The 26,379-nt window shown below is 37.3% G+C and overlaps 1 protein-coding gene across 2 annotated transcripts in view; it reads right to left on the reverse strand.

Annotated features, from left to right (window-relative positions):
• The window catches only part of STK32C (serine/threonine kinase 32C), a 193,116-nt gene that overhangs the window by 14,561 nt on the left and 152,176 nt on the right, over positions 1-26,379 (reverse strand). For both annotated transcript variants that reach the window (XM_034436523.3, XM_087871682.1), the window contains 4 exons: positions 15,886-16,037; positions 12,515-12,688; positions 11,174-11,211; positions 1,576-1,665 (listed from right to left, as the gene is read on the reverse strand). In XM_034436523.3, the coding sequence (XP_034292414.2) occupies positions 1,576-1,665; positions 11,174-11,211; positions 12,515-12,688; positions 15,886-16,037 (454 nt within the window). The remainder of the gene's footprint in view (positions 1-1,575; positions 1,666-11,173; positions 11,212-12,514; positions 12,689-15,885; positions 16,038-26,379) is intronic.

Genomic DNA, 26,379 nt, shown 5'->3' on the forward strand with positions numbered 1-26,379 from the left:
TTTTTTTAATATAAACAATGCTGTGTTTCAATGTTTAGCTGGCCTAGACATTAGTATTTGAACTTACATCTTTTTAACATTTATATTTTATTGTGTTTTACTAATCTAGGTGAAATGTTAATATTATATTGTTAGCCCATGTATGATATGCCATATGCTAAATATATTTTATTTCATTTTTTTCTCCCATTCAATTGTGTCCAATTCTTAGAGACTTCCTGGACAAGGTCCTGCAATTTTTTTGTCAAGGTTGATCAGAAATGGTTTACTAGGGCTGAGAAAAGAGTGACAAGCCCAATGTCACCCAGTTGGCTTTGTGCCTAAGGCTGGACTAGAATTCACAGTTTCCTAGTTTCTAGCTTGGCATCCTAACCATTATACCAAACTGACTCTAATATATCATATTATACATGTTCAAATATGGTACAGAACACAGACATACACACAAACACAACAAAGTAAATGTGATGTGACAGAATCTCAAAATAGGTACAGTTTAGCAGGAAAATGTATCTTTTATTTGGACTGAGTGGACAAATACAATTTTGGATCTAAGATAGGAAAAGGTGATGTTTTCAAGGATAGGGCACAATGAGTACCAAAACTAAATAAATTTTTCCTATAAGAAATAATGGAGAAAGTCACAAGGCAGCTGACACCAACAAGTTCTAGCTCCTGTGTTGAGTACCAAACAAGTGATGAGTACTGGGACAAAATTTTCACATCAAAATGTGTTGAGCACCAAATTCGATGAGTTTCAAACCAGTTGAGTACCAAGGTACCACGGTATTAGGAAATGTGTGTGTAGAGGGGAGAGGTTACTATTAAAGATGCTTCCACATAGTGGGCTCTTAGTATTATGAAGGGAAATGAAAGTCTGTCCATTGTTTTTTGACTCCTTAATGTAAAGTAGTCTGTGTAGAAGAAAAACAACAGAAACAGTAGAGGATTACAAACGAAAGATGAGATTTCACAACAAAAGCCTTCTCTGGTTGTGCCCCTAAAATAATTAATATCATTTTAATTAATTTGTTACAGGAACAGGATGTTTTTATTTCTTTCCATCTCATAGTGAGTTTTAAATCACTTGTATTGTGACAGTCAGGGACGCAATGGCTCAGTGGCTAAGATGCTGAGTTTGTTGATCGAAAGATCGGCAGTTCACTGGTTCGAATCCCTAGTGCCGTGTAACGGGGTGAGCTCCAGTTACTTGTCCCAGCTTCTGCCAACCTAGCAGTTCGAAAGCACGTAAAATATGCAAGTAGAAAAATAGAGACCACCTTTGATGGGAAGGTAAAAACGTTCCATGCGCCTTTGGCGTTTAGTCATGCCGGCCATATGACCACGGAGACGTCTTCAGACAGTGCTGGCTCTTTGGCTTTGAAACGGACCAACCCCTAGAGTCGGGAACGACTAGCACATATGTGCGAGGGGAACCTTTACCTTTATTGTAACAGTCATCGTTTTCCAAGGAAAACCCTAATACTACTAAATACCTGAAGAATATGATCCTTCAGCCCATTATGAATATGCAGGCAAACCACATTGTTAAGCAACAGAAATGTGTCCACTTACCCATGTAAGGCTTAGTTCCAGCTAGAGCAGTTGCTCTTTCACCGTCTCTGATGATTGTTGCGATATTAAAATCGGTTAGGTGGGCATGGCCTTAAAAAGAACACAAAACATGACATTTAGGTAGAAACACCCTGTAGTATTCATTTATTCTGACAAATATGACTTAAGATAATAATATGATTAAGATAATAAGATAGTAAGGGTTCTTATGAATTGACATAAAAATTAAATTTATCCTAATCGATGTAAACCATGGGGCATCCGAACCATTAGAGAACAGTTAATGGTATTAAAGGTATTAAAGGAAGTTTATTATTATCTTTTAAATATAAAACAATATAAATATATCTTATTTGATACAAATTTTGAAATATCGTAGTCTCTTTTTTTTACTGTATTGCTTTTAAAAATTATGACAGAAAAACAAAAAACTCACAAAGATAAAAATACATGCATTGTCAACAAAAAGAGGGGAAAACACATGAAAATTGTGTTTTTTTAAAAGCAAACAAAGACAACAAACAAAAATGAAGTTATATCAGTTGAGTTGTAAAGGTAGTTAGAATTCTATGCAGTTATCTAACACAATTATTCAAATATATATATTTCTAATACATTTATACAACTGGTTTAACTACATCAACTATATATTTGACTATATATTTTAACCTCTGTATTTTGTATAAATGAGTCCCGTATTTCAATATATTTGTTCATACATAGTCTAATGTCTATAGGCAATCTCATAGGTGACAAGTGCAATCAGGATTTCAATCCACTGAATGAAATATCATATTCTAAAACCATAGATTTTTCTTTAGAAAGCACCCAATCCACATTTTGGTTAAATGATCAGAGGTTTCACTATACCGTCAGGAAAACTAATATATCAATTTAAAAAACCTATTTATCTCCCTCTTTATGGAGAAGCCACTTGCAACTTTAGTTAAGAGTTCTATATTACTTATGGACATCTATTTTCAGAATAATCATGATCCTAAAGAAGGTGCCATTGTAAAATGCAATTGTATCATAATAATATAATTTTGTTATAATGAGCTAGCATCTCAGTTTAGTTTTTAATTACTTACACTTTATAAAAAATGCTCTTGTAGGTCAGCAAGCTCTTTCACACATTATCATATTTTCTTTTGTGATTATGAAAGGGCAAAGTAGCAGTGTCTTACCTGTTATTCAGAATAGGAAAAGAAAATGTTGCATGGTAGGAAAAATCGGAACTCATTTGAAACTCTTTCTGATCGATGGACTAATGGCTGGGCTGTGACACTTTAAATATAACTTGGATTACACATGAATACATAAAAGCTGCTCCAGCCAACTAACATTTCGCTTTCCTGTTGTGTGAAAAGCTATTTGATAAGCTTTTTAAAGGATTCATTGGGGAATACGCTATTGTCAGGGTTGGAACAAAGCAGAATGCATCAGGAGAGGCATAAAGGAATCTTCTGGCAATTGATTGCAAAACCATTAAAATTCCACCTTGTGGATATCGCAATGCACTCTACATGGAGCTGCCCTTGAAAAGTATCTCGAAGCTTTAATTGGTTCAAAATTAGGTAGCCCTGATAGTTTTGTGCAAGCCTAGATTTGTGCATGTGTCGCCTCTCTTGCAGGACATGGATTGGTTGCTAATTTGCTTCCGAGTCCAATTCAAAATGCTGGCTGTCACTTTCAAAGCCCTACATGGCTTGGGACCAGGTTATTTGAAGGGGTATCTCTTCCCAGTTGTATCTACCCAACTCACTAGAGGCAGGGAATGCTATGGGTCACTTTTAACACTAACAATAGTGCTTAGACTTATACAGCTCTTCATAGTGCTTTACAGCCTTCTCTAAGCAGTTTACAGAGTCACCATATTGTCCCCATTTTACCTGGGTCCCCATTTTACCGAACTTGGAAGGATGGAAGGCTTGAGTTGGTCCAGGAGTCAGCAACCCGCGGCTTTGGAGCCGCATGTGGCTCTTTCATCCCTCTGCTGCGGCTCCCTGTCGCCGCCACAATTTTGAGAGGAGCTTCCGGTTATGGGCAGGAAAAGCATGGCGCACCAGGAAGAGACTCTATGGCAAGGGGTGGGTTTTCTGGTCAGCTCCACAATTGATAGGGCTTTCAGTTAGGCCAGGTAGAGGAAAAAGAATGCTGCACTAGGAGGAGACTCTATGGTGGGGGAACCAGACTTGTGGTCGGCTCTAGAATTGAATGGGGGGCTTCCGTTTAGGATCTTTGTGGCTCTTTGATTGTTTAAGATTACCGACCCCTGAGCTGGTCAGAATCGAATTCCTGGCAGTGAGCAAGCCTGCAATACTATATTCTAACCATTGTGCCACCATGACTCATTGAGGTCCATCTAGTGGGACCAAGAAAAAGGCCCCTATCTGTAGTTGCTCCCTCCCTGTGGAACATCATGTCTGCAGAGACTGCCTCTCACTTTTGCAAGCCTGAAGACATGGTCTACCAACAGACCTGGGTACCCCAGAATGATGTGGAATCCATCAAGTGTATAGTTTGTCACTAGGGGGATAGAAGATTATTCGTTTTTATACTTGGGTTTTATCCTTGCAAGCTGCCCAGAGTTACCAAGAGTGAGTTCTTAATAATAAATAAATAAATAAATAAATATTTTCCATTCAAAACCTTCTCTGATATGAAATGGGCCTCTCTGTTGAGTTATAAAGGAAGTGTTTCATTACAGAGAAAATGAAGATCAACACGGATAAACATATACATAGCATGGATACCAATCCTTCAAATATCAACATAGAACTGCAGGACCAACCAATAGCACAGGAGGGTGAATTAGAGCTACAAGATCTTGACTGACATCATAGGAATGACCACTAGATGGCAGCCAGAATCAAACGTTTCTGTACCTCAGAGCTGCCTACTAATGGTTGCCTGGATTTTTGCAGTTTAAGCTGTGAAGCAGTTGAACCTTCTCCAATTGCCCAGGCACATTGTATAACAAATGAATGAAGAGTGCTGCGTCTGAGGCAGTGGTGAAATCCAAATTTTTTTACTACTGGTTCTGAGGACGTGACTTGGTGGGCAAGGTGTGGCTTGGTGGGTGTGTCAGGGGACGGATACTGCAAAATCTCTATTCCCACCCCACTCCAGGGGAAGGATATTACTAAATCTCCATTCTCACCCCACTCTGGGGCCAGCCAGAGGTAGTATTTGCCGGTTCTCTGAACTGCTCAAAATTTCCGCTACCGGTTCTCCAGAACCTGTCATAACCTGCTGGATTTCACCCCTAGTCTGAGATAGAGAGAGCTCTGCTTTGGTTTGGCTGTAATCTGCACTCCAGGGCAGGAGAGCAATGTATTTATGTATTTTTAAAGGTTTTTTTAAAAAAAAAACAAAAAAACACACACACACACATCAACTCTGGTTTAAATATACGACCTTACTAGGGGAAGTCGTTTTCAAACTATACTATTCTAGAGGTGATTGATATCAGTTTATGTGTATTAAGAACCACATCTCGCTTATGCTACAATTACGTATGCTACATCATCTCTCCTAAACTGCCTGAAGCAGATCAGCCACTACTAATGCTGTCATGCCAAGATAAAAATGCTAGTCTGAAATCAATCTCTGTCTCTTCCTTTTATTCCTCCAGCGTGTGGATTTCTAGCATTTGGGATTCATGAGCCAAGGCTTGATTAAACAGAGAGATTAACTCATGATGTCCTTTGCCTGGGTTTATTTCTATATACACCGTCGATTTGGCCGGTTAAAGATTATGGGGCTGCTTTGCAAGACAGTCTTGGTAGCAGGGGTGAAATGGTCCCGGTTCGGACCGGATCACCCGATCTGGTAGTGATGATGGCAGGTAGTTCGGAGAACCAGTAGCAAAAATCCATGCGCCCCCCCCCATGCCCAGCTGAGCAGTATGATCATCAGAGGCTTTTTTTTACTTTTAAAAGCATTTTTTCTACAATCTCTTCAGCCGAAAAAATACTTTTAAAAAGTAAAGAAAAAAAGCCTTTGATGATCGTACGGCTCAGCTGGGATCGTCAGAGGCTTCTAAAAGCATTTTTTCTACAACCTCTTCAGCCGAAGAGGTTGTAAAAAAATGCTTTTAAAAGCCTCTGACGATCCCAGCTGAGTTGCCTGATCGCCAGAGGCTTTTAAAAGCATTTTTTTACAACCTCTTCGGCTGAAGAGGTTGTAGAAAAAATGCTTTTAAAAGTTAAAAAAAAAAAGTTGGCCACGCCCACCCAGTCACATCACCCCCCCCCACCAAGCCACACCCACAGAACCGGTAGTAACACATTTTACATTTCACCACTGCTTGGTAGGTCTAGTTTCTCAGTACTTCTTCCTTGCTCATCTCTTCCTTTGGGGATGTGTTCCCATTGCCAATCAAAGGGAAAACAGCAGATACGTGGAGACAACAGTTCCTTCCTCTTACACCTTTACTTTGCTGCTTGCTTTCTGCTTTTTACCTCGAAGTAGAGGGGCATAAACCTCAGCACGCATCTGAAACTGCTAGCTCTTGAGCTCTATCCTTGGCAGAATGCTACCAGAGCACTGCAGGCACATTGGAGACATGGCATCTAGACACCTGTCCTGGCCTGCAGCAAAGAGCAGTTATTTTTTTTATGGAAGTAAATAAATATGCAAGAACACGGTTCGTGAGGTTGCACCTTTCAACTTTCCATAACTAGTTTTTAGTGATTATGTTGTGAAGACTTATGGTACCCAGACAATTGCACCGAGGGAAGAACCATATTTCTATTGCTCGAAGTAAAATGAGGAAACCATGGCTCCTGTGCGTTTCATCTTTGCATCACTGGAAGTGTCATACCGCCAGCCAGAAAATGAATTCAATGAGTCATTGTCAATGCAAATCCAACAGCAAGTCTCCCCAGAATGTTAGAATAGAAAATTTTCTCTCGTCTAGTTTAGAGAATGCTAGTACCAGAGCTGTGCTCTTTTCACTCCAGAGCAGGGATGTTTATTATTATTGTTTATTGGTTCGATTTATATGCCGCCCTTCTCTGGAGACTCAGGGCGGCTTACAATGCGTTAAGCAATAGCCTTCATATTTTTGTATATACCTGCTTAGTAGGGCTTTCGGCCCCCCCAAGTGGTGTTCTTTTTTATACAAAGTCAGCTTATTGCCCCCACAAACCGGGTCCTCATTTTACCTACCTCGAAAGGATGGAAGGCTGAGTCAACCTTGAGCCTGGTGAGATTTGAACTTGCAGTAATTGCAGGCAGCTGGTGCTACTTTAACAGCACTTAGTCAGCTGCGCCACCAAGACTCTTAATGTCAAATTCAATTTCATTGAGGGCCGCATCAGGGTTGTGTTTGACCTTGGAGGGCTGGGGGTGTGCCCAGGATGGGCATGGCCAGGGTGGGCGTGACAACACTCAGCCTCCTGCAGCACTCTGACAGTCAAATTGGGCAGGGGGGTTAATTACAAAATGTGGGCTTTGCTTTGTGACATCCAGATCCAGCGAGCAAGGAGTGTGACCTGCACAGAAAATACACTTTTGTTTGGTTATGAAGAAATATCCCCAAAGTCAGATGTAGACTAAATGTAGACTGACTTTTAGCTACACACCTTCCCAGCAAACAGCAAATTTTGAAGCTCTAAGTAAAGAGGATTCATTTTAGGATGAGTAAAGAACATTTGAGGGAGGGGTGCACAATAGCCCTTCTCTGTCTGAGGCCATAGAGACCCGGCACCAATCAAAATACTTTTTGTAAAGCAACTGATCAACACTGACAGGGTAAGCTACTAGTATATGAAAATAAGAGCAAACTCCACTCCCTTCTAGTACTGATGATGTTACCTGGTTTGGTAATGAAATTTCTGCAAGAAAACCATCAAGCTCAGAGAGCACCAAGGACCCCCCAGTTCAACCCTGAGCTACAAATATTCTCTTCTATCGATAAACACTTTTTGGTTAGAGGGACTCAGAACCTGCCTTATATAAGATCATATTACTTTTTATTTTGAGAAGAATAACAGATCTCTGCAGTGCTGGTGTTTTTGGGATGTGGAAGATGGCCTGTGATTGAGCGGATTGGAACTTTCTATTTTGGACTCTCTGAAAAATGGATTACATATATGTTGAGCTATAAGGCAAAAGAACTATGGAATTGGGGCATGCAGATGATCTGGCTGTTACCCTAACGTGGTTGTCGGAATTAATAATCTAGACAAAAGACATCACAGAAGATACCATATGGAATATAAATATAAAGTCACTCGGGGGGGGGGGTTATATACAGAAATACTTATTAATGATGGGGGCAGATGGTAATTGAAGATACTGAAAATACTGTTGGAAGCAGGACTTGATGTTACCCTAACATGGTCGATGGAATTAACAATCTAGTTGAAAGACATTACAGAAGATACTATATGGAATACAAATTTAAAGTCATATGAGGGTTTTACTTATATATGGAAATATATTTTAGTGACATGGGCAAAAGAATAAAGATATTAAATATATTATGTATGGTAGACCTGTAGGAAAGTGGGTGAAATAAAATTGATATGGTATAAGGTGATAGGTAACGTTACCGATTGCTTAGTTTAGGAAAAGGGATGTTATGTTTAGATATTAATATACTTAAAAGATTTGAATTAAAAGATATATGTATGGGGGTGGAGGAAATGGGTAGATTGTGAGCAGAATAAATGCCAAATTAGGATCAATTATATAGTTTTATAGCCAAATGCTGTTTTGAAATGTATAGTATACGGGAGACATAATAATAACGTTAGAAAGAAATGCTAAGCACATAGGGGGTGGTGTAAAAGGGTGGTAAAGTATTATATAATGTGATATTAATTTGGATTTCATCTTGTAGAAGCCATGGGGGGAGGGGAGAGGGATGGGGGGTTAGGGAGCGGGGGGGGAAGGGGGAAAAATTTGTATTTGAAAAACTTTTTCAATAAAAAAAAAAGATCATATCACTTTTGATATGATATCTAAATTTTGATATGATTTCTGTAAATAAGGAATGTAGAATTATAATGGCTGAGTCTTTGATCTTCATGCATCAAAAAAAATATAAAGCTAAGGGATAAACAAATAAAAAAACAGAGTGAAAAAGAGTGAAAGTGTAAGAAAAAAAGAGGAAAGAAGGAAAACCGAAAAAGAATGACTTCCAACTTTCTTTGGTACAGATATAAGTAAAAAATATTTCAAACTCTTACTCTAATTTACTTTTAATTTCAGTTTCTCACAAAAAGTCCAGTAATGGTTCATATCGCTTTAATCACTATTTGTTAAGGAAACCACAGCGGATTGATTTAATTGCACCAAACTCTAAATAAAACAGGAATGGAAAATCCTAAACTCTAGTGTAGACCCATGCTTCTCAACTTTGGCTACTTTAAGGTGAATGGACTTCAATTCCCAGAATTCCCCAGACAGCATGAAGTTCGCCCATCTTAAACTTGCCAAGACTGAAAAACACTGATGTACAGATAGGGATTTTTCTATTCCTCTTTTACTGGTTCTTACTTACTTATGAGCATAATGCAAAATCCTAGTTCCCCCCTTTCCAGAAGAATCATAATGCAAAATTGTCACTTCCACCCCATCCCAAAGCAACCAGAATTCCCTCACTAACCTGCTTTCCAGCTCCGTTTCCTGCGTGCAGGGCAACAAAAGAAGACCATGTGACTACAATTTTTTTAAAAAATGCAATCAGACCTTCCAACTTCTCGGGGGTGGGGGAGAGATCTCACAAAGTTAGAAGCTCTGACTTAACTTTTTTTTTTACTGGTAGTCACATAGTCTTTTGTTGCCCTGCATGCTGGAGAATGGAGCTGGAAAGCAGAATGGGGGAATTGTGTTTGCTGCAGGATTCTGCAGGAGGCCGTCCAGGCCAAAAATGGGCCGCAGGGGGGCCACGCATTTCCCATTTTCACTAGCAGAGCCACTGCGGGCTGGTCCTTTGCTATTTCCAGGCTGGTCCCACAAACCAGATCTAAGCACCCCACGGGCTTTGAGTTTGATACTCCTGCTCTAGAGTGGAGTTTCTCAACCTTGAGAACTTTTAAGATGTGTGGACTTCAACTCCCAGAATTGCCCAGTTAGCATGGAATTCCGAGAGTTGAGGTCCACACATCTCAAAGTTCCCAAGGTTGAGAAACACTGCTCTAAAGCAAGTGACACACTTGTAAGCTATAATCCTTCCTGTATCCGAAGCAGACTTTTGGTATCTTTCTTCAAACCCAACCTTTGTCTTGATTTTGCCATACTAGGCATGCAAACAGATTAAAAGATATCAATAATAGTAGTAAAAGATAATGAATATCCTAAAAAGATGGGACCTGCAGCCTGCAAGTAGTATTCTGCTACAATTTTGGTGGCCCACAGAATGACCCGGAGCTCTGCCTGCCTTTCCTTGCAGTACAGCTGATCAGCCTGCTAGGGAATAGATGGCTGATTTCATCTATTACCGGGAATAGGGAACAATCATTTTTGAGAAAAGACTTAGGAAGGTAGAGAGAAGCCTCATTGGTTTAATGATCTGTATTCTGGTTGCTAGACTTCATAACTCTGTGTGTGTGTGTGTGAGAGAGAGAGAGAGAGAGAGAGAGAGAGGAAGAGAGGGAGTAGAGTGAATGATAATGTGTGAATGGGTACATATAGTAGAGTATATACATATGATTGTATGTGAATGGTGCAAAAGAAAATAGATGAGAGAAAGAGGGAGGGAGGGAGCGGGACGGGGAGGGAGGGAGGGACAGAGAGAGAGAGAGAGAGAGGGAGAGAGAGGAAGAGAGAGATTAGAGTGAATGATAATGTGTGAATGGGTGTATGTAGTAGAGTATATACAGTACATATGATTGTATGTGAATGGTGCAAAAGAAAATAGATGAGAGAAAGCAGGAGGGGGGGAGGAGGAGGGAGGGAGAGAGAGAGAGAGAGGAAGAGAGAGAGAGAGAGGAAGAGAGGGAGTAAAGTGAATGATAATGTGTGAATGAGTGTATCTACATAGAGTATCTACATATGATTGTATGTGAATATTGCAAAAGAAAATAGATGAGAGAAAGAGGGAGGGAGGGAGGGGTGGAGAGAGAGAGAGAGAGAGAGAGATGATTTAAGGCTTGTAGTTGTTTTTGCATAAACTGGTTCTGGCCAGAATTGAAATTATAGTAGCTACTAATAATGTCTCTTTTCCACCAGTTATTTCTTCATTTGTTTTGTTCAATGTATAAGCTGTCTCCACCATCAAAGCAAATCTTCATTATATACAAGTTATTAAAGCAATAAAACAAAAACACAACACGGTAATCAAAACAAAAATGTAATATATATTACTATTATCAGGGAAGAAAACACCATAAATACTAAGGAGTAATATCCTAATATAAATTCAGGGGTCACAAATGGCTGTGCCCCAGGGCTTGCTGAGAAAGCCATGAGCCATTTCAAATCCTGTAAGCTTGCGTGTCTGTCACTACTGCAGAAACTGGAACCTAATATTACAATATTGAAATAAATGCACATGATACAAAGTGCAAAAAAAATCCCATCTCACCCATTTCCATTCAGACACCAAGAGAGCAGAAATAAAAACCATGCAATTTTTCCTTACCTTGTTCATCAAGGAGAATGTTATCCGGTTTCACATCTCTGAAAAGCAAAATAAATGTATGTATATATAAAACTTAATCTTGACAGAAAAAAGGCAACTACTCCTGAATTTTTTTTCCATATCAAGCAAATTGCCCTAAGAAGCCATTAAGCATATTGAGTTTTTGTTATTGTTTCCAAGATTGTAAAAACATTACCTATTATCAGCTACACAAAAACAGAGTTGTGAAATATCCATGATCTTTGCAAAGAAATTTCATTTGAATGTAGTGTATAGAAATTATCTCAATAAACAAAGGCATGTCAGGGTTTGAAAACAATTCCTGCCAATTGGAGTTGTCTTATGATGAAGATCCTTCCATCGTCAAACTGTATTAAATAAGCAGCTGCCAGGGGTCTAAAATTGGACTGCCAGAATAGGGGAGTGTAATTTTTCCATTGGCATCTCCCTGAGAATGCATTTCTCCACATGAGGATCTATTCTATTGTCATTAAAATATGGGACTAAAGTTCAGGAACATCTAGTTTCAAACTTCATTCAGTATGAAATTCACTGGATGATTCTGAGCCAGTAACTCACTGGTTGATATAAGCATTTAGGAAAGAAGTGAAATCATGTATATGGTAGGTAAAAAGGAAATTACTCTTCCAGAATGCCATGGTTCTAATCTCAGTCCATAATCTCTGTGCCTCCTGTTAGGAGAAGGAAGAGGAGGCTGCTAATGACCTGGAAATGAGATGTCATTAATTTAATGTTCCCCAACCTGGTGTCCTCTAAATGTGTTGGGATTTCAATTCCTAGCATTTCCAGAAAAATTGGCTGAAAATTGAGAAACCCATCTAAAAGGCACCATATCGGTAAAAGCTGGATAGGCTGTTTCTGTACTAAAACAGTCTTGACTCATGGTAAAAGAGTTTTTCCAGACTTTTGACAAAATAATAATAAAAAAAAAACTGAGAAAGATTTTGATACAGCAGCCACTAGTCTCAATTATAATCCTATAGAAAGAAATCAATTACACAGAAGTGCATCGAAGATTGAGATGACATGAAGTTACCCGCTTGTTCAAAATTCTATGTAAATAGAATATAGATCAAGATTAGAGGATTAGAAAATTAGATTTTGATTATTTCCTACAATGAACAGTCCTTCCATTTCATGGTAGAACTAGAGATTTGCTGAACTAGAGAACTAGAGATTTGCTGAAGAAAATTTACTCCAACTATAAAATCAATTTCAGAGTTGAGATTCTGTAGAGTTGTTCCCAATGGGCTAGGATGAGATGAGTTCATAGAATTAGACCTGATCATCACAGCTGCCAACAACAGATTGTAAGATCACCTGTGTATAATACGCTGACTGCGCAAATAGTCCAAAGCTGATGCCATTTCACAGATATATAGTTTAACTGTTTCTTCTGTAAACTGCACATTCTGTTGAAGATGATAACGTAAGTCACCACCCAAGAGTAGATCCACCACCATGAACATGTCTTCTTCATCTTGGAAGGAGTACCTATAGAAAAATGAGGGAACAGGGAATTCCATTATATTTGCACAGACAATATTACTATGCCCTTATGATAGTTCTCCATACCACATAATGACCTGGAAATGAGACGTCCTTAGTATTATATTACCTAACCCGGTGACCTCTGGATACATTGGGACTTCGGTTCTTATAATTTCCAGAAGAATTGGCTGGAATGTGCTTGAATAATAACAATGCTTCTACATATCTAAATATATATCCTTCAACTCCTTTCATTTGTCCCAGTTCTTTTGAACCACTGATATTTATATATTTGGGGTGTCATTTTCTTTTAATGCTTATTACTGTTAGCTGTCCTCTATTCTGTATCTAGTAGGGAGCAGCTGTCATAGTTAATTTTAACTTGTTCATGTAATCCTGTTTCTATATCTGGCTGGATCACATGGCTTCTATAATATGATCATTACACAGTAATTTTTTCCAGGCATAATCAATAATGTACTGGAATATCAAGCAGTCTATCTCATTTCATTATCAAAGGATAACCAGTGCCATTAGTGTGAATGACTCATTGGCAAGATTTTGTTAGTCTGAGCTGCCTGGAATCTTTTTAATACAGAAATTCTGGGATGTCATTAGCTGGACATTTTTGCTCTATCTGCCAAAGCTGAGTGGAAAAAAAATGTGAAAGGGGTGATCAAATAGGTCAGAGAATTATCTTCTTCTAAGAATATCTAGATGATAGAATTGGCACGAGTTAGAAACATCCACTTCAGTTTATCATCCCCAATAAATGAAGTGTATACTTTATCTGGATCTTTGTAAAAAGCACATAACATGGTTATTCCTTTACATTTCTACATTCCCCAACAAAGTTTCGAGGAGAAGCACTCATAAGAATTTAGATGAGAGTGTAAGATCTCAGGAATGAAAATACCGAAAGCTTACCAAAAATGTTTTTAACATTTGGTGCATTTTTATTTATTATTTTATTATTATTATTTTGTTAAATGCCATTACATAAGATGACTCAGCAGTGCTATCTCTTGAAAAAAAAAAAAGCCAAGATCTGAATTATCCATTCAGAAAGCTACAGGAAGAATCAGTATTTACATTTCAAAGTATTGTAGATATAAACAAGAGAAGACAACCAAAAGGATAAAAAGGCTTGAGCAATTCCCCTGTGAGACACATTGCTATTCAGTGTTTTTTCAGCTTAAGAGTAAAGAGGGGATCAAAAAAGACACACATTATTAGTATAGATAGATAACCATGAGTGGCTACATAGAAATTATTCCTTCACATAACACCAAAAAAATATTTGGGTGGGGGAGGGGGGGAGAGAAAGTCTTCACATATCATAGTTAACTTCCAGAATTTATTATTACATAAAGAAGTGATAGTCTCCAATCTGGGTAGCTTTGAAAGGAAGTCACACAACTGCATAAGAGATAAAGCTATCAATGCTTAATACTTAGCATAGGTATGTCTTGTTTCCAAGACTGGATCTGTGCACATTTCAACAGCAGATTGCTGTAGAAAATGAAACAGAAGAAGCTACTGGATCCATGTTATGTTTGTGGTTCCTGGTTGGACATTTAACAAGAGAATGTTAAATTAGACCTTTAACTTTGATCCAGCATAATTTTTCCTCTTACATTCGTAAAACCACAGGAGTGTGCCTTCTATATTTATTATTATGCTACACTTTCTCCTATGCAATCAAAGCTGGAGACATGTCCTCACCCTGTCTCCTTACTGTGACATGGTAGTTAGGGTAACAAGGGACATTCAAGTTACCCCCAACTGTGAAAGCACACTAGCTGACTTTGGGTCAATTACTCCACATATTTTTTATTTTATTTTATTTTATTTTTTAAAATTTGATTTATATGCCACCCTTCTCCGGAGACTCAGGGTGGCTTACAATGCGCTAAGCAATAGTCTTCATACTTTTGTATATTTATACAGTCAGCTTATTGCCCCCACAAACTGGGTCCTCAATTTACCTACCTTAGAAAGGATGGAAGGCTGAGTCAACCTTGAGCCTGGTGAGATTTGAACTTACAGTAATTGCAGACAGCTGGTCTTAATCACAATGCTATCAGTCTGCTGAGCCACCAGGCCCTTCCCATATTTGTTATGAGGAGATAGGGTGGTGGAGAAAAGAGTGCTATGTTTTTAGTTTTGCAACAGGGCAGATCTTACTGAAGTTTCAACTGAGATTCTTATATACCAGTACACAGGCGTTTTTCAGTAGAGATGTGACTTTTTATACTAATGGACCGAAAGGTCTATTCTCCAAATTACAACCTTGCTGATATCAGTTCAGGAATTTTTTTCTGCAGCCCTATTCCTCACATGAGCTAGTGGTTGGTTTGAAAACTATTAAGAATGACAGTAGAAAGAGAACTGCTAGATACAATAATTCAATATAATTATATTGAATAGCAAATAGCAATAGCATAATAATTCAATATAATTCCTTTTCTGAAGAATAGTAATAACTTTAAATGAAAAAGTAAATATGCCAAACCAAGAAAAATTCTCCTAAAATTATGGTAGCCGACTTTCCTATGAAATCCTTCCCTAAATGAACAAGAGACAGATTATCTCAGAATCTCATTGTTCAATCGTATCAAATAAAAAAATCCAGATTAATGTGATCTCCACAATTAATCAAGGTAGTATTATGTTTGTCTTTTCCACTATTCAATATTTAATCTTTATTACATTTCATTACATTCTTCATTTATTCCATTTGTCCTTTTGACATTACACTATTCCAATTGGTTTCTTTTTCCTCAACAGCTTTCTCCAACCTTGTGCCTTCTTAAATTTCAGCTCTAATAATTCCTGAATCAATACGGGCAGCCAGGCAATCAGCCAGCCAAACTAATCTAATAATTATCTAATTCTATATTTGCAGCCACATATTAAGAAACTATGTTTTATCACAGGAATTCCTTTATCACAGGAACTCTAAACCAACTGTTGTATAACTGGAGTCTCCATTTCTATAGATATTCTGAATACTGGATTTCTATAATGCTAAGTTTTGTTTGCTATAGATTGTGGACTTTGCCATTTTCCTTTATGTATAATGAAATTTTGAAAATCTGCACTGCCCAAGACTTTTTTCTGAAAAAGTCCTTCAACTAGATGCATGCATTTGGAAAATCAGTGGAATTGATACATTCAGGAAAAAAAAAGAAATTCACCAAAGATTCACTAGGAAGACATGCTCAATTTCTTGTAGAATCTCTAGTTCTCTGAACACGTTCCGAACTTCATCTCTTTCAATGCACTGTTGTTTATTCATGTACTTCATGGCATACATCTTCTCTGTGTCTTTCTTTTGTACAATGCACACCTAGATGTAACACAACAAAAAAAAGTTGAATTAATATGTGTCTTTGTACTTTTTTATTTATCTATTGTAATCAGTAAACAATGGTGAAATGTGATGAGCTCCCAAAAAATCATTTGTTTATTATTTTCTTTTATTTTGTATTATTTTCATGTTATTTTCTGCACAAGTTCATTCAGAAAATTATGAAGGAAAAGGCAAGTCTACCTTTTGATAAAAACACTTTTCTTTAAAATTGTCAGCATCTGGTAATGTCATTTTAGCAAAATATCTAAAGACAATGCAGTCAATCAAATGTGTTGAATTTCCTCTCTTATAATAAGTAACCAGTATGTCTGAAGGCTATGCTGGCTGAGAAGAACATGAGACTTGACATCAAATGCCATCATGTAGGAGAAAGCTTACACAGGGTGTCAGGTTTCGATGTCATCTCAAATAAATTGCACTCCCAAACAATTAATCTTTGCTGAAATATTCCATTTATTGAGTACGACAGATCTGGCCCCGACTTCGTTGTAGCTGATACTAATCCTCTGATCCCCAAAACCTTCCCTTTCCTTTCCCCAATTCTCATCTTCTCATTGGTCATCTTCCAAGTCAGTCTCCCCAGCTTCTGACCTCAGCCCATAGGAATGTCCCCCTTCCCATCCCATCTCTTAGGGGATATTATCTACAGAGAAAACAAGTAGGTGAAAAGTCAAGCCTCGTCTCCTTTTTATGGCAGCATCAGAATGCTGACATAGAAACTCTTATGAGAATACGAAGAAAGTAGCTTGATTCTATTATAATTTTCAGCCTGTGATGAGAAGGTAGGCTTAAGACAAGAGTCTGTCAGAGAACAGCCTTTCCCAGACTCTTTATATTTTAGATGGATGTCCTTCATCTCCTAAAATTTCCTAGCCAGTAGAACAATTGCTGAAAATCCTGGGATCCAAAAACCACAAACATGGAGAAAGCCAAGGCTGGCATTAGATTCTTTCACTTTAAATTCATGAATTTACTTGCTTATTGGTTATGTAATTGATTTGCCTCCTCAATCCTAGCAGCATTCTAGGCAGCATGCAGATAATGAAAGTTCAATGATTACATAATAACTGTAATAATCATCATCATTATCATCATCATCATCACCACAGTGGTGTATGATGACTCCCATTTTAGCAATGTCCCAATGCTCAAGAAGGCAAATACTGACTGTCATATTTAGACTTTCCAATGTTATAAGGGCAGAACATGAAACAAATCATTTTCCATGCCAAAGGTAATGTCCGAATTATACTTAGAAGAATATAATTTAGTGTCAGCAATTAAATAGTTCAGTGCTAGCAACTGTGAAACTCTATGAATTATCAAAGTGAGGGTACAGTAAGAAAGAGCCAACAATTTCAGGAAAGATGGTATCAAACACTGTGATTGGGGAATTGCTCTTCTATCAATGTGCTGAATCCCACTGAGTTTCTGGGCTCAAATCAAAATCTGATCTACCCTTTAATCCTTAATAATTTGGGACTGGAATATACTAAAGAGCTTCCTCTCTGTACATACACTTGTCTATATTACAATTCCTCAAACAGAGACATTTATTTGGCTATCCCTGCTGATGAGCCACAAGGAAAGTTATTTTTTTCTCAGTGATGGCACTTTAATGTGGGGTGCCATCCCTCAACACAGTTTACTTCTCCATTTTATGTATGTAGTTGATCTATCAAGAAAATTATTGTACTACTAATTTTTGAAAGTTTAAGATATAAAGAGGTACTATGTGGATGCCTTTATGACTGTATTGGTATATTTATCTGATAATGTTGGGAACTGGATAGCTGTTGGCAACAACTGTCACATCTGGCTTTGTGGTGTAATTTAATGAGCACCACTGGGATGTATGCCCATGAGCCCTCCACTAAGTCCTCCCCAAAAGAAATTTCCAGGAAGATCTTCAGCAAAAGAACTATTTTTAGCTAATTTTATGGAGATCTGTCTGAGATAAGAGGAATGTGAAAGGGAAATGTGATTCAGAATTACATGGGAAGCAATTTGAAGTTTGCAGAATATGCATGGCTGTTATCAATATTTCATTCCATCTACATTGTATGCTGCCTTTTAGGGTCTTCCCTGGATAATTTAGAAAATGCCCTTTAAGAAGAGTTCTCATATCATTCAGGTCTAACAGCTTACTTGCAATAGTTATTGTTAAGTATTCACAGTCCATGACCCAACAGTTCACTCACAGTCACTCCCCAACAATAACCTCTGAATCTACAAGCTTTACATAGCAGTCCCAAAAATTACTACATACAAGTTACTCATATGGAAAAAAATAATATAGCATACTTCGTGCAATCACGTGCTTCATGATTGTTTTCCTAATAATTTCCTAATAATTTATTAAATTATGTCATAAAGATCTGGAACCAAGTTTACTCAGGCAAGATAGAAGATCTCTCCCACCTACAATCATATTTATGGGGCTCCTGGAAAATTTTATATCAGTCTGAGGTTTTGTTTTCATAACCAAAACAAATAACATCATTAGTCTCCTCCTTATTCAGTTACTTTTATTAAAGAAGGAATAAGTGCTTAAGGAATTTAAAAATCATGCTGCTTTTTTAAAAAAGTTGATTGTATATCAAGCTGGTTGCATAGGGCTTCCTGCTCAGAGAGTTTTAAATGAGTTCAGTCCTAAAGTTGTATTCCGTGACCTCCAATTCAGAAAATGAGTGTTCAGAAGGGAATTCAACCACTATCATAAGTGTGTAGGATACAACAACTCAGGCACACATTTTAACATTGAGTAAAGATTTCAAGATTAATTTTTATGGGTCTGCTAGTGAGGTAAGCTCTAAAAAAAAATCTTAATTTATAGGTTATCTCAAAATTTGAAAATTAAATTATTTTATTGAATCCTCCTAAGAAAAACAGACAACGTATAGTATTCTCAAGGGGGGAAAGACTATAAATATTATATTCTCTATATAGCTTATTTGGATATAGAGTGCAAGTGTGAGATTGTATTGTTCAGAGGTTTAGATCTGTCTCCATGGCTTTTCGCTGTGTATTTTTACCCTACAACAAAGATAGGAAACAGGTACCAATTCATATATTGCAAAACTACAACTCCCAACATTCCTCAACATTGGCCTTGCTGGTTCTCACATTACCAGGAGTGGTAGTTAAGTAACAATTCTGGAGATTCAAGAATTCCTTATGCCAGCATCTGAACTCACATGTATAATGTAAAAATAAATTCCGTGGGTTGCTACATTTTAGAAATAGAAACAGTTCTGCAGAACTATTTCTAAACAGACTATTTGTAGATAGCTGTGAAAATTTGCCTGGAGGCACAAATTTTCAAGAATCAAAGCAGTTACGATTAGTCTTCTTTCCTCCAGAAAACCCCAACATTTAAAATAACACTCAAATTATACATCCCCCAAATTAAAATAAAAAAAGAGAAACAAAATGGGGTACATTTGAAAGGGAGGGAGGAAAATATCACAGCAGCTGGCATGATAATGAAGCTATTGTCACTGAAATTATCTCATTATTTTTTAAAACTTTTTTTTGCCAACAAGAGATTCGGCATGTAGAATTTAAATCAGCAGATCCTCAACGGATTGTTGAGAAGCAGGGTAATAATTGCTAATGCCATGAAACAACGAACAGTTAGTCTTTTCCAATTATAGGTTCAAAATATGAAAATAAGTCTTTAGTAAGAACAAGATCAGCAGTTTAGTTAACTAAAATGTTCCCTACTTCTAAATCAGTAATCATTGGTCCCATAACATATACTGCTTGTTTCTTTTACAATAAGAAATTAAAACTAATTTCTTATTGCAAAGCAAGATTGTTATATGCAGTACGAATAGTCCAGTTGTGGGTTCCTCCCAGTTTGGCCCGGTTCTCCCGAGCCGGTAGCAGTGCTGATATGACATCACCGAACTGGTTCTGCTCCCCCGCGCGCCCCCCATTATTCTTACCTTTTATTTGGCCCCACCCCCAATCTATTGCTGCCTCCTGAGTCCCAGCTGATGGGTAGAGGGAAAAAAACTGTTTAAACTCTTGCCGCGGGGCTTCAAAGGGCCGCCCTACAGCTGATCAGTGTTAAAAGAAAACAAATGGGTAGACCAGTGCCTGCAAAAATACATGAGTAGATCAGTGCCTGCAAAAATAAATGGGTAGACCAGTGCCTGCAAAAAATAAATGGGTAGATCGGTACAGCTCTGTAAGCAGTTAAAGCCTGGTAGACCAGTACTTCTACTAAATCCTAAATAATTGTCACATGACCATCAAGCCATGCCCACAAAATAAGCCACGCCCATAGAACCGGTAGTAAAAAAATTTAGAACCCACCCCTGGAATAGTCCTCAACCTGCAACCACAACTGAGCCCAAAACTTATGTTGCTCAGTGAGAAAATTGTTAAGTGGGTTTTGTCCCATTTTACGACTTTTCTTGCCACCTTTGTTAAGTGAATCACTGCAGTTGTTAAATTAGTAACATGGTTGCTAAGAGAATCAGATTTCTCCATGGACTTGGCTTGTCAGAAGGTCACAAAGAAGTGATCACATGACCCGGGGATACTGCAACTGTCATAAAGGTGAGTTAGTTGTTAAGTATCTGAATATAAATCACATGTCCTTGTGAGATGCTGCAACAGTCATAAGTGTGAAAAATAGTCATAAGTCACTTTTTTCAGTGCCGTTGGAACTTCAAATGGTCACTAAGTGAACTGTTGTAAGTCAAGCACTACCTGTACTGTTTCCCAATACAGAGATTCTCAAATTCGGTGATCCTGAGACCACCTAAATTAATACATGGATTTCTGTGACTCCCCCTTCCCCAAATTAAACTAATGGTTTCAGTAGAGTGGAACTAAATGTATAGATGCACAACTTACTTTTAATAATTACATTTTAACTGACACAGCAGTTGAAACCATGACAGTAACTTGCAGCCATACAAAATAATTCTATTGGATATAAGCAATAACTAAAATTAGATGTAAAGCCATAATTTAATGGGGAGGAGGAGCTTCCTTACTTCTGTATAATTCCTGAAATCCATATTTCATTTTTGAGCCAACCACTCTTATTCATCAAGGAAAAAGAAAGAAAGACACTTTCCATGCTTTAAATCAGTTTCTCTTAAGGGTTTCCATTTGCAAAGCAGTGGCAGGCTCAGTTGCTCTGGGTGCTCCTTCCCAATGCAGCAACAGTAACAGCCCAACTTCTCTTTTTCTGCAAACCTAATGCTTATTTTGTAAATCCCTTCCCTTTTGTGCTCTCAAAGGATGATTGTTTTAAAAACATAACAAAGCTTCAGGTTTAATACAGAAAATATCTGCCTGGTTTTATGTTAAGCCTACTTTATCAAGTCTGCTTAGAAGGAACCTACAAGAAAAGGACATTCCGGGTGCCTCCATCTATTGTCTTGCAATCCTCTCTGATGGAGAATGGAGGATTAAACTGAGAGTAATCTGAGTCAGGATTTTGTGTCCCTGATCTCTGGATTCTCAATTCTTCACCATTTTGCATAGATGGACACTTAAGGAAGCTCACAAACAGTGAAGTTCAATGTTATTCAACCACAGAGACATTAACAAGATATCCTATTCAGATATATCAATGTCATTAAGAGTTCCAGGAAGAACAGTTTTGGTATCCTCTCCCTATCTTTTCCTACTTGCTGCTCTCCTCTTCAGGCATGCGGTACTAAAAGTCCTAGAATTTCCAGACAAAAAGACTTTCTCTCTTGAAAACATGATTATTGGATGATTCTTGAGGTGCAATTTGCTCCTTTAAGAACATTCCATTTCAGGCTATTTAATGATACTTGAGTATTTAGATTATAATGAAATGAGCTATGAACCTTGCAGAGATTAAAAGTCCTCTAATAACATATCCAGAGCTATCTCATGCCAGCTATACAAGCAGAGCACAGAATTGAAAAGCAACTACTTTGTATTCTGGGCAATATGCATGAGCAGTATCAAATGCTGGAAAATAATTGCTTGAGCTATGTTAAGCCAGGATGTCTTCTCTGCCTCTTTTTTTGGGGGGGGGGGGAGGCGGAGGGAATTTCAGCTTGAAATGCCATATACAATCTCTGGCTCTATCTGCTGAATATGAAGAGGAAAATATTCAAGGAATTTCCATTCTACCAATGTAATTTATCTCATCACAAGGCATCACAAGGCCAAAAAAGTAAGAGCTGCTACCAACATTCTCTTATTTATGCTGCTATCTAGCCCATTCCTACTGAATATGACTGGAATGACACATCTTGATAGGCCATAATGTTTTTGTTGTTTGTTTTTGGCTTAGTACAATGTGCTACTATCAGTGAATAAACCATGGGTTAGTGAATAAACCATAGTTTGGATTAGGACAGTAAACCACTTTCCAGTCATAACTTGGTGTTAGTTTATTAGTCATATTCAATGCATCATATTAAACCAGATGTTTAAAATCTCTGGTTAAAACAAAAATGAACAAATCATAGTTGTGAGATATAACCCTAACCTTATTACAATAAGCCCCACTAATTAATTTTAGAAGATATGGAGTCATGTGCAGCATCTGTCTCATTTGTCCACAATTCATCCTTAGCTGTTCCAATTTTGTGTTCTCTCTCTTTTTTGATGAATGATATGCGTGGCCTTGTTCACAATCTTGTAGATAACACAATTGGGGCTAGCATCTGCTGAACCCCTATCCGCCTACTGAGACTGCTGCACTCATCACTCCTGTGGGGATTGATAGTCCTGTGTTCAGAGATTGTCCAAGTGTCAGGTTCCTGGTGCAAAGCATCTTCACTCTGATAGTTTGAATAGCTACTGCTTCCATGCCTCCTGCCCTGCCATACTTCAAGGAGAGCCATTACTGGTTGGGATTTCCAACCAACTAGTGGAACCGTCTACCAATCATTACCCTTAAATTGTTCTGCAGTATTGCTATAACCATGCAACCACTCAATGCCTCATTAATGAGACAGATTAAAGCTTGGCTGGGAGGCAGAGCAAATTATATTTATGTATTTTCCTGTTGATTCATCACATACTGGTGCACCTATCATCCTGTTTCTGAGCTGTTCAAGCAACCACAGTTAAAACTTACCATGATTTAGAATAATACGAGAAACTGATGTCTGCCTTAATTTGTGATATTTAACTTCTAGATTTGCCTAAATACTTCAGATTCTACACTCTCAGGCATGAGCCATTTTGAAGTCTGAATCCAGCAGGCTACAGATTCAGCATTTCTTAATCTAGCACTGAAATGGTTTTGAAGCCCTTGACATTCTCTTACTAAAAAAAAAAGAGGAGAATGTCAATAACAACGAAGTAAAGATCAAGCAGTTTTGAATGACAGACAAAAAGAAAAGACTGAACTAGGAAAGAGAAAAAGAACATAAGGGTCAAAAGAGAGAAACAGAAATATGAAGACAGCAGTCTCCTTCATTTTTCTGCAGGGAAGTGAGCCTTTAAAAACCCACAATGGTTGTCAATTAAAGGTAGCAGGGCAAACAAAATAATACCACACAAAATCAAATTATTGTTAGAAAAGTGAACATTCAGAAATCAGACAAATAGTCCATTGATTATTGCATTCTCCCCTCATCCAAATTCCTAAATAATCTAACATCTGACCCAAAGAAAATGTGTGAAGGGCATTATAGGATGATTATTTATTCAACAAATTATTGGGAACCCCTGTGAGACAGGCAACGACAGAAGATAGAACATTTTTATTGATGATTTATTTGCACCTGTACATAATTCATTATCCAGGGAACCCCACTTGGTGATATACTGTGTATATTTTTTGGCACTCAGCAAAACTATGATTATGCCAAAAAGCTCACATGAAATAATGAAATGATTGATGTAGTATTATTTTTTGACCATATTTCGTCAGATTGTGTCTCTCTAGAACAGGGGTGTCAAATTCAAGTCGTCACATCATTGTCACATGATATATCGCAACTTCCCCCCCTTCGCTAAACCGGGATAGGCGTGGCCAGTGTGTGACACATCTGGCCCACGGTCCGAGAGTTTGATACCCCCTGCTCTAGAGTTATCAGTCCTTTTTCCCCTCAAGAGACAAACCAATCTTGCGAGAAATAAACATGATCCTTTATTTAAAAAATAAATAAAGTAATGTTTATCTTTAAATATTAAAATACTGATAGATGGTATTGGAAAAGATAGATTACAAAGCTTTCTGAATTGGGGATCAGTAACTGCAAATCAATGGAGTAAGAAAAGAATTTGAAAGAACATATAAACATATAAGTAGAAGACAAACAAGTTGGCATTGATCAGTAACCAATAAGGGATAAATTGCTTTAAATAGCAATAGCACTTAGATTTATATATTGCTTCATAGTGCTTTACAGCCCTTTCTAATCAGTTTACAGAGTCAGCATATTGCCCTCAACAATCTGGCTCCTCCTTTTACCGGCTTCGAAAGTATGGAAGGCTGAGTCAACTTCAGCAGGTCAGGATTGAACTCTTGGCTGTAGGCAAAGTTAGACTGCAGTACTGCATTCTAACCACTGCACTGCCACAAGTCTTAAAGAATCAAATAATATAGATTCCCTGAAAGTTTGGTTCATTTTAAAAGAAAAGCATAGTGCTCTTAAATTGCAGAGATGAATAAAAAGGTTTATAGTGCAAATAAAATAAAAATTAAACAGTGCAGTTTCTAGGTATACATTTATTTATCTTTACCCAAGTAACAGACCCTTCGAACAGATTTTCTTTCTGATTCCACTAACTTAGTCTTCCTTTCTTTTATTTTCACTAGAAGTTCCAAACATTAATCTGGAGTTGAAGGACAACAAGGACACAACTTCTTAATCCACCTATTTCACCTAGAATTCTGATTCAATATGTCTCTTGCTATATACCAAAGGGAACATTTGTCACCTAAAGAATTGAATCTAAAATCTGTAACCATCTGACCCAGTTGTCCTAGGAAAGATTTTAAGTGTTAATATGGTGAATGTAGGGTTTCACATAATAAATGTAATATATTTAAAGCAAGTGTCTTTTCAGTGGTAATGTTTGGGTGTGAAACATTAAGACAGACTGATAAAAGGTGAATAGATACCTTAAATTATGCATTTGGAGATAGTTATTAAGAATGCCTCAGGCTACGAGAAAAAAACAATAATCAGTGCTTGACCAAAGAAAGGTTGAATATACAGTTGAGATGAGGATTAGCAAGTAGAAAATACAAATTTTGGACATGGAATGCAAATGTATGAATGGTTAGAAATATCTATTTGTGTGTGTTTGTTATGCTTGACAAAACTGAAGGAATTGGGTTCTACCATGGATTAGATGAATAGGACCAAAGAAAGGTTGAATATACAGTTGAGATGAGGATTAGCAAGTAGAAAATACAAATTTTGGACATGGAATGCAAATGTATGAATGGTTAGAAATATCTATTTGTGTGTGTTTGTTATGCTTGACAAAACTGAAGGAATTGGGTTCTACCATGGATTATATGAATAGGACCAAAGAGATTACAGGATTATTATTGTAGACTGGTCAAGGTAGTGAACATTTGACCATAAAATCACTAGGTGTCAAACCCGATTTGATGGGACTTTAATTAAAATCTTTAATTAAATATTTTAAAAATATTACGTTTCACGGAGGATTAATACTCTTTTTGATAAAAATATAGTTGAATGATTCCTCATTGCCTGTTTTTAGGGGCTTTATATATTTTGATGTATGCTTCCATGGACAAACCAAATCTACCACTAATTACCTAATTAAATAAATAATTTATGTAACACTACTGATCTTATACAGCAATATCACTCTAAATCTAAGTATAAAAATGTTTAAAACAAGGCAGCCAATATCAAATAAAATTAGACTTTTCTTCCTACACTAACAACCTACTTAAATGCTAATTTTGCTAGAAAAACAAAATAAAGCTACATCTTTGCATATTTAGCCAAGTTTTAAAATCATGTGAAGTGATAATTTTACCTCACTCCATATTAATTTATTTTTATTTGTATACTGGATCCAATTCCAAACACCACACTTTCTAAAGGATATTAAAAATATCACATGGTGTTGTGTCACAAGATGAGTGCCACAAAGGTAGTTAAAGGAAACCCTAACTTTTCCACGCAGCTCCATCTGTCCTCAGTCAAAAGGCATTATTATATTCCAATTTGTCCTACTTAGTCTTACAGTCCTACTTGTTGCAAATGAAAGGGGAAAAGACACAGTAATAGGATAGAAAGTGATAGGAAAACACAGTAAGTTTATACGGAAACGTAAGTGGAAGTTTGAGTGGGAAACATATGGACCTTTA

The sequence above is a fragment of the Pantherophis guttatus genome, chromosome 6 (genome assembly GCF_059756535.1).
Source record: "Pantherophis guttatus breed Tessera chromosome 6, ASM5975653v1, whole genome shotgun sequence".
Classification (NCBI taxonomy): Eukaryota; Metazoa; Chordata; class Lepidosauria; order Squamata; family Colubridae; genus Pantherophis; species Pantherophis guttatus.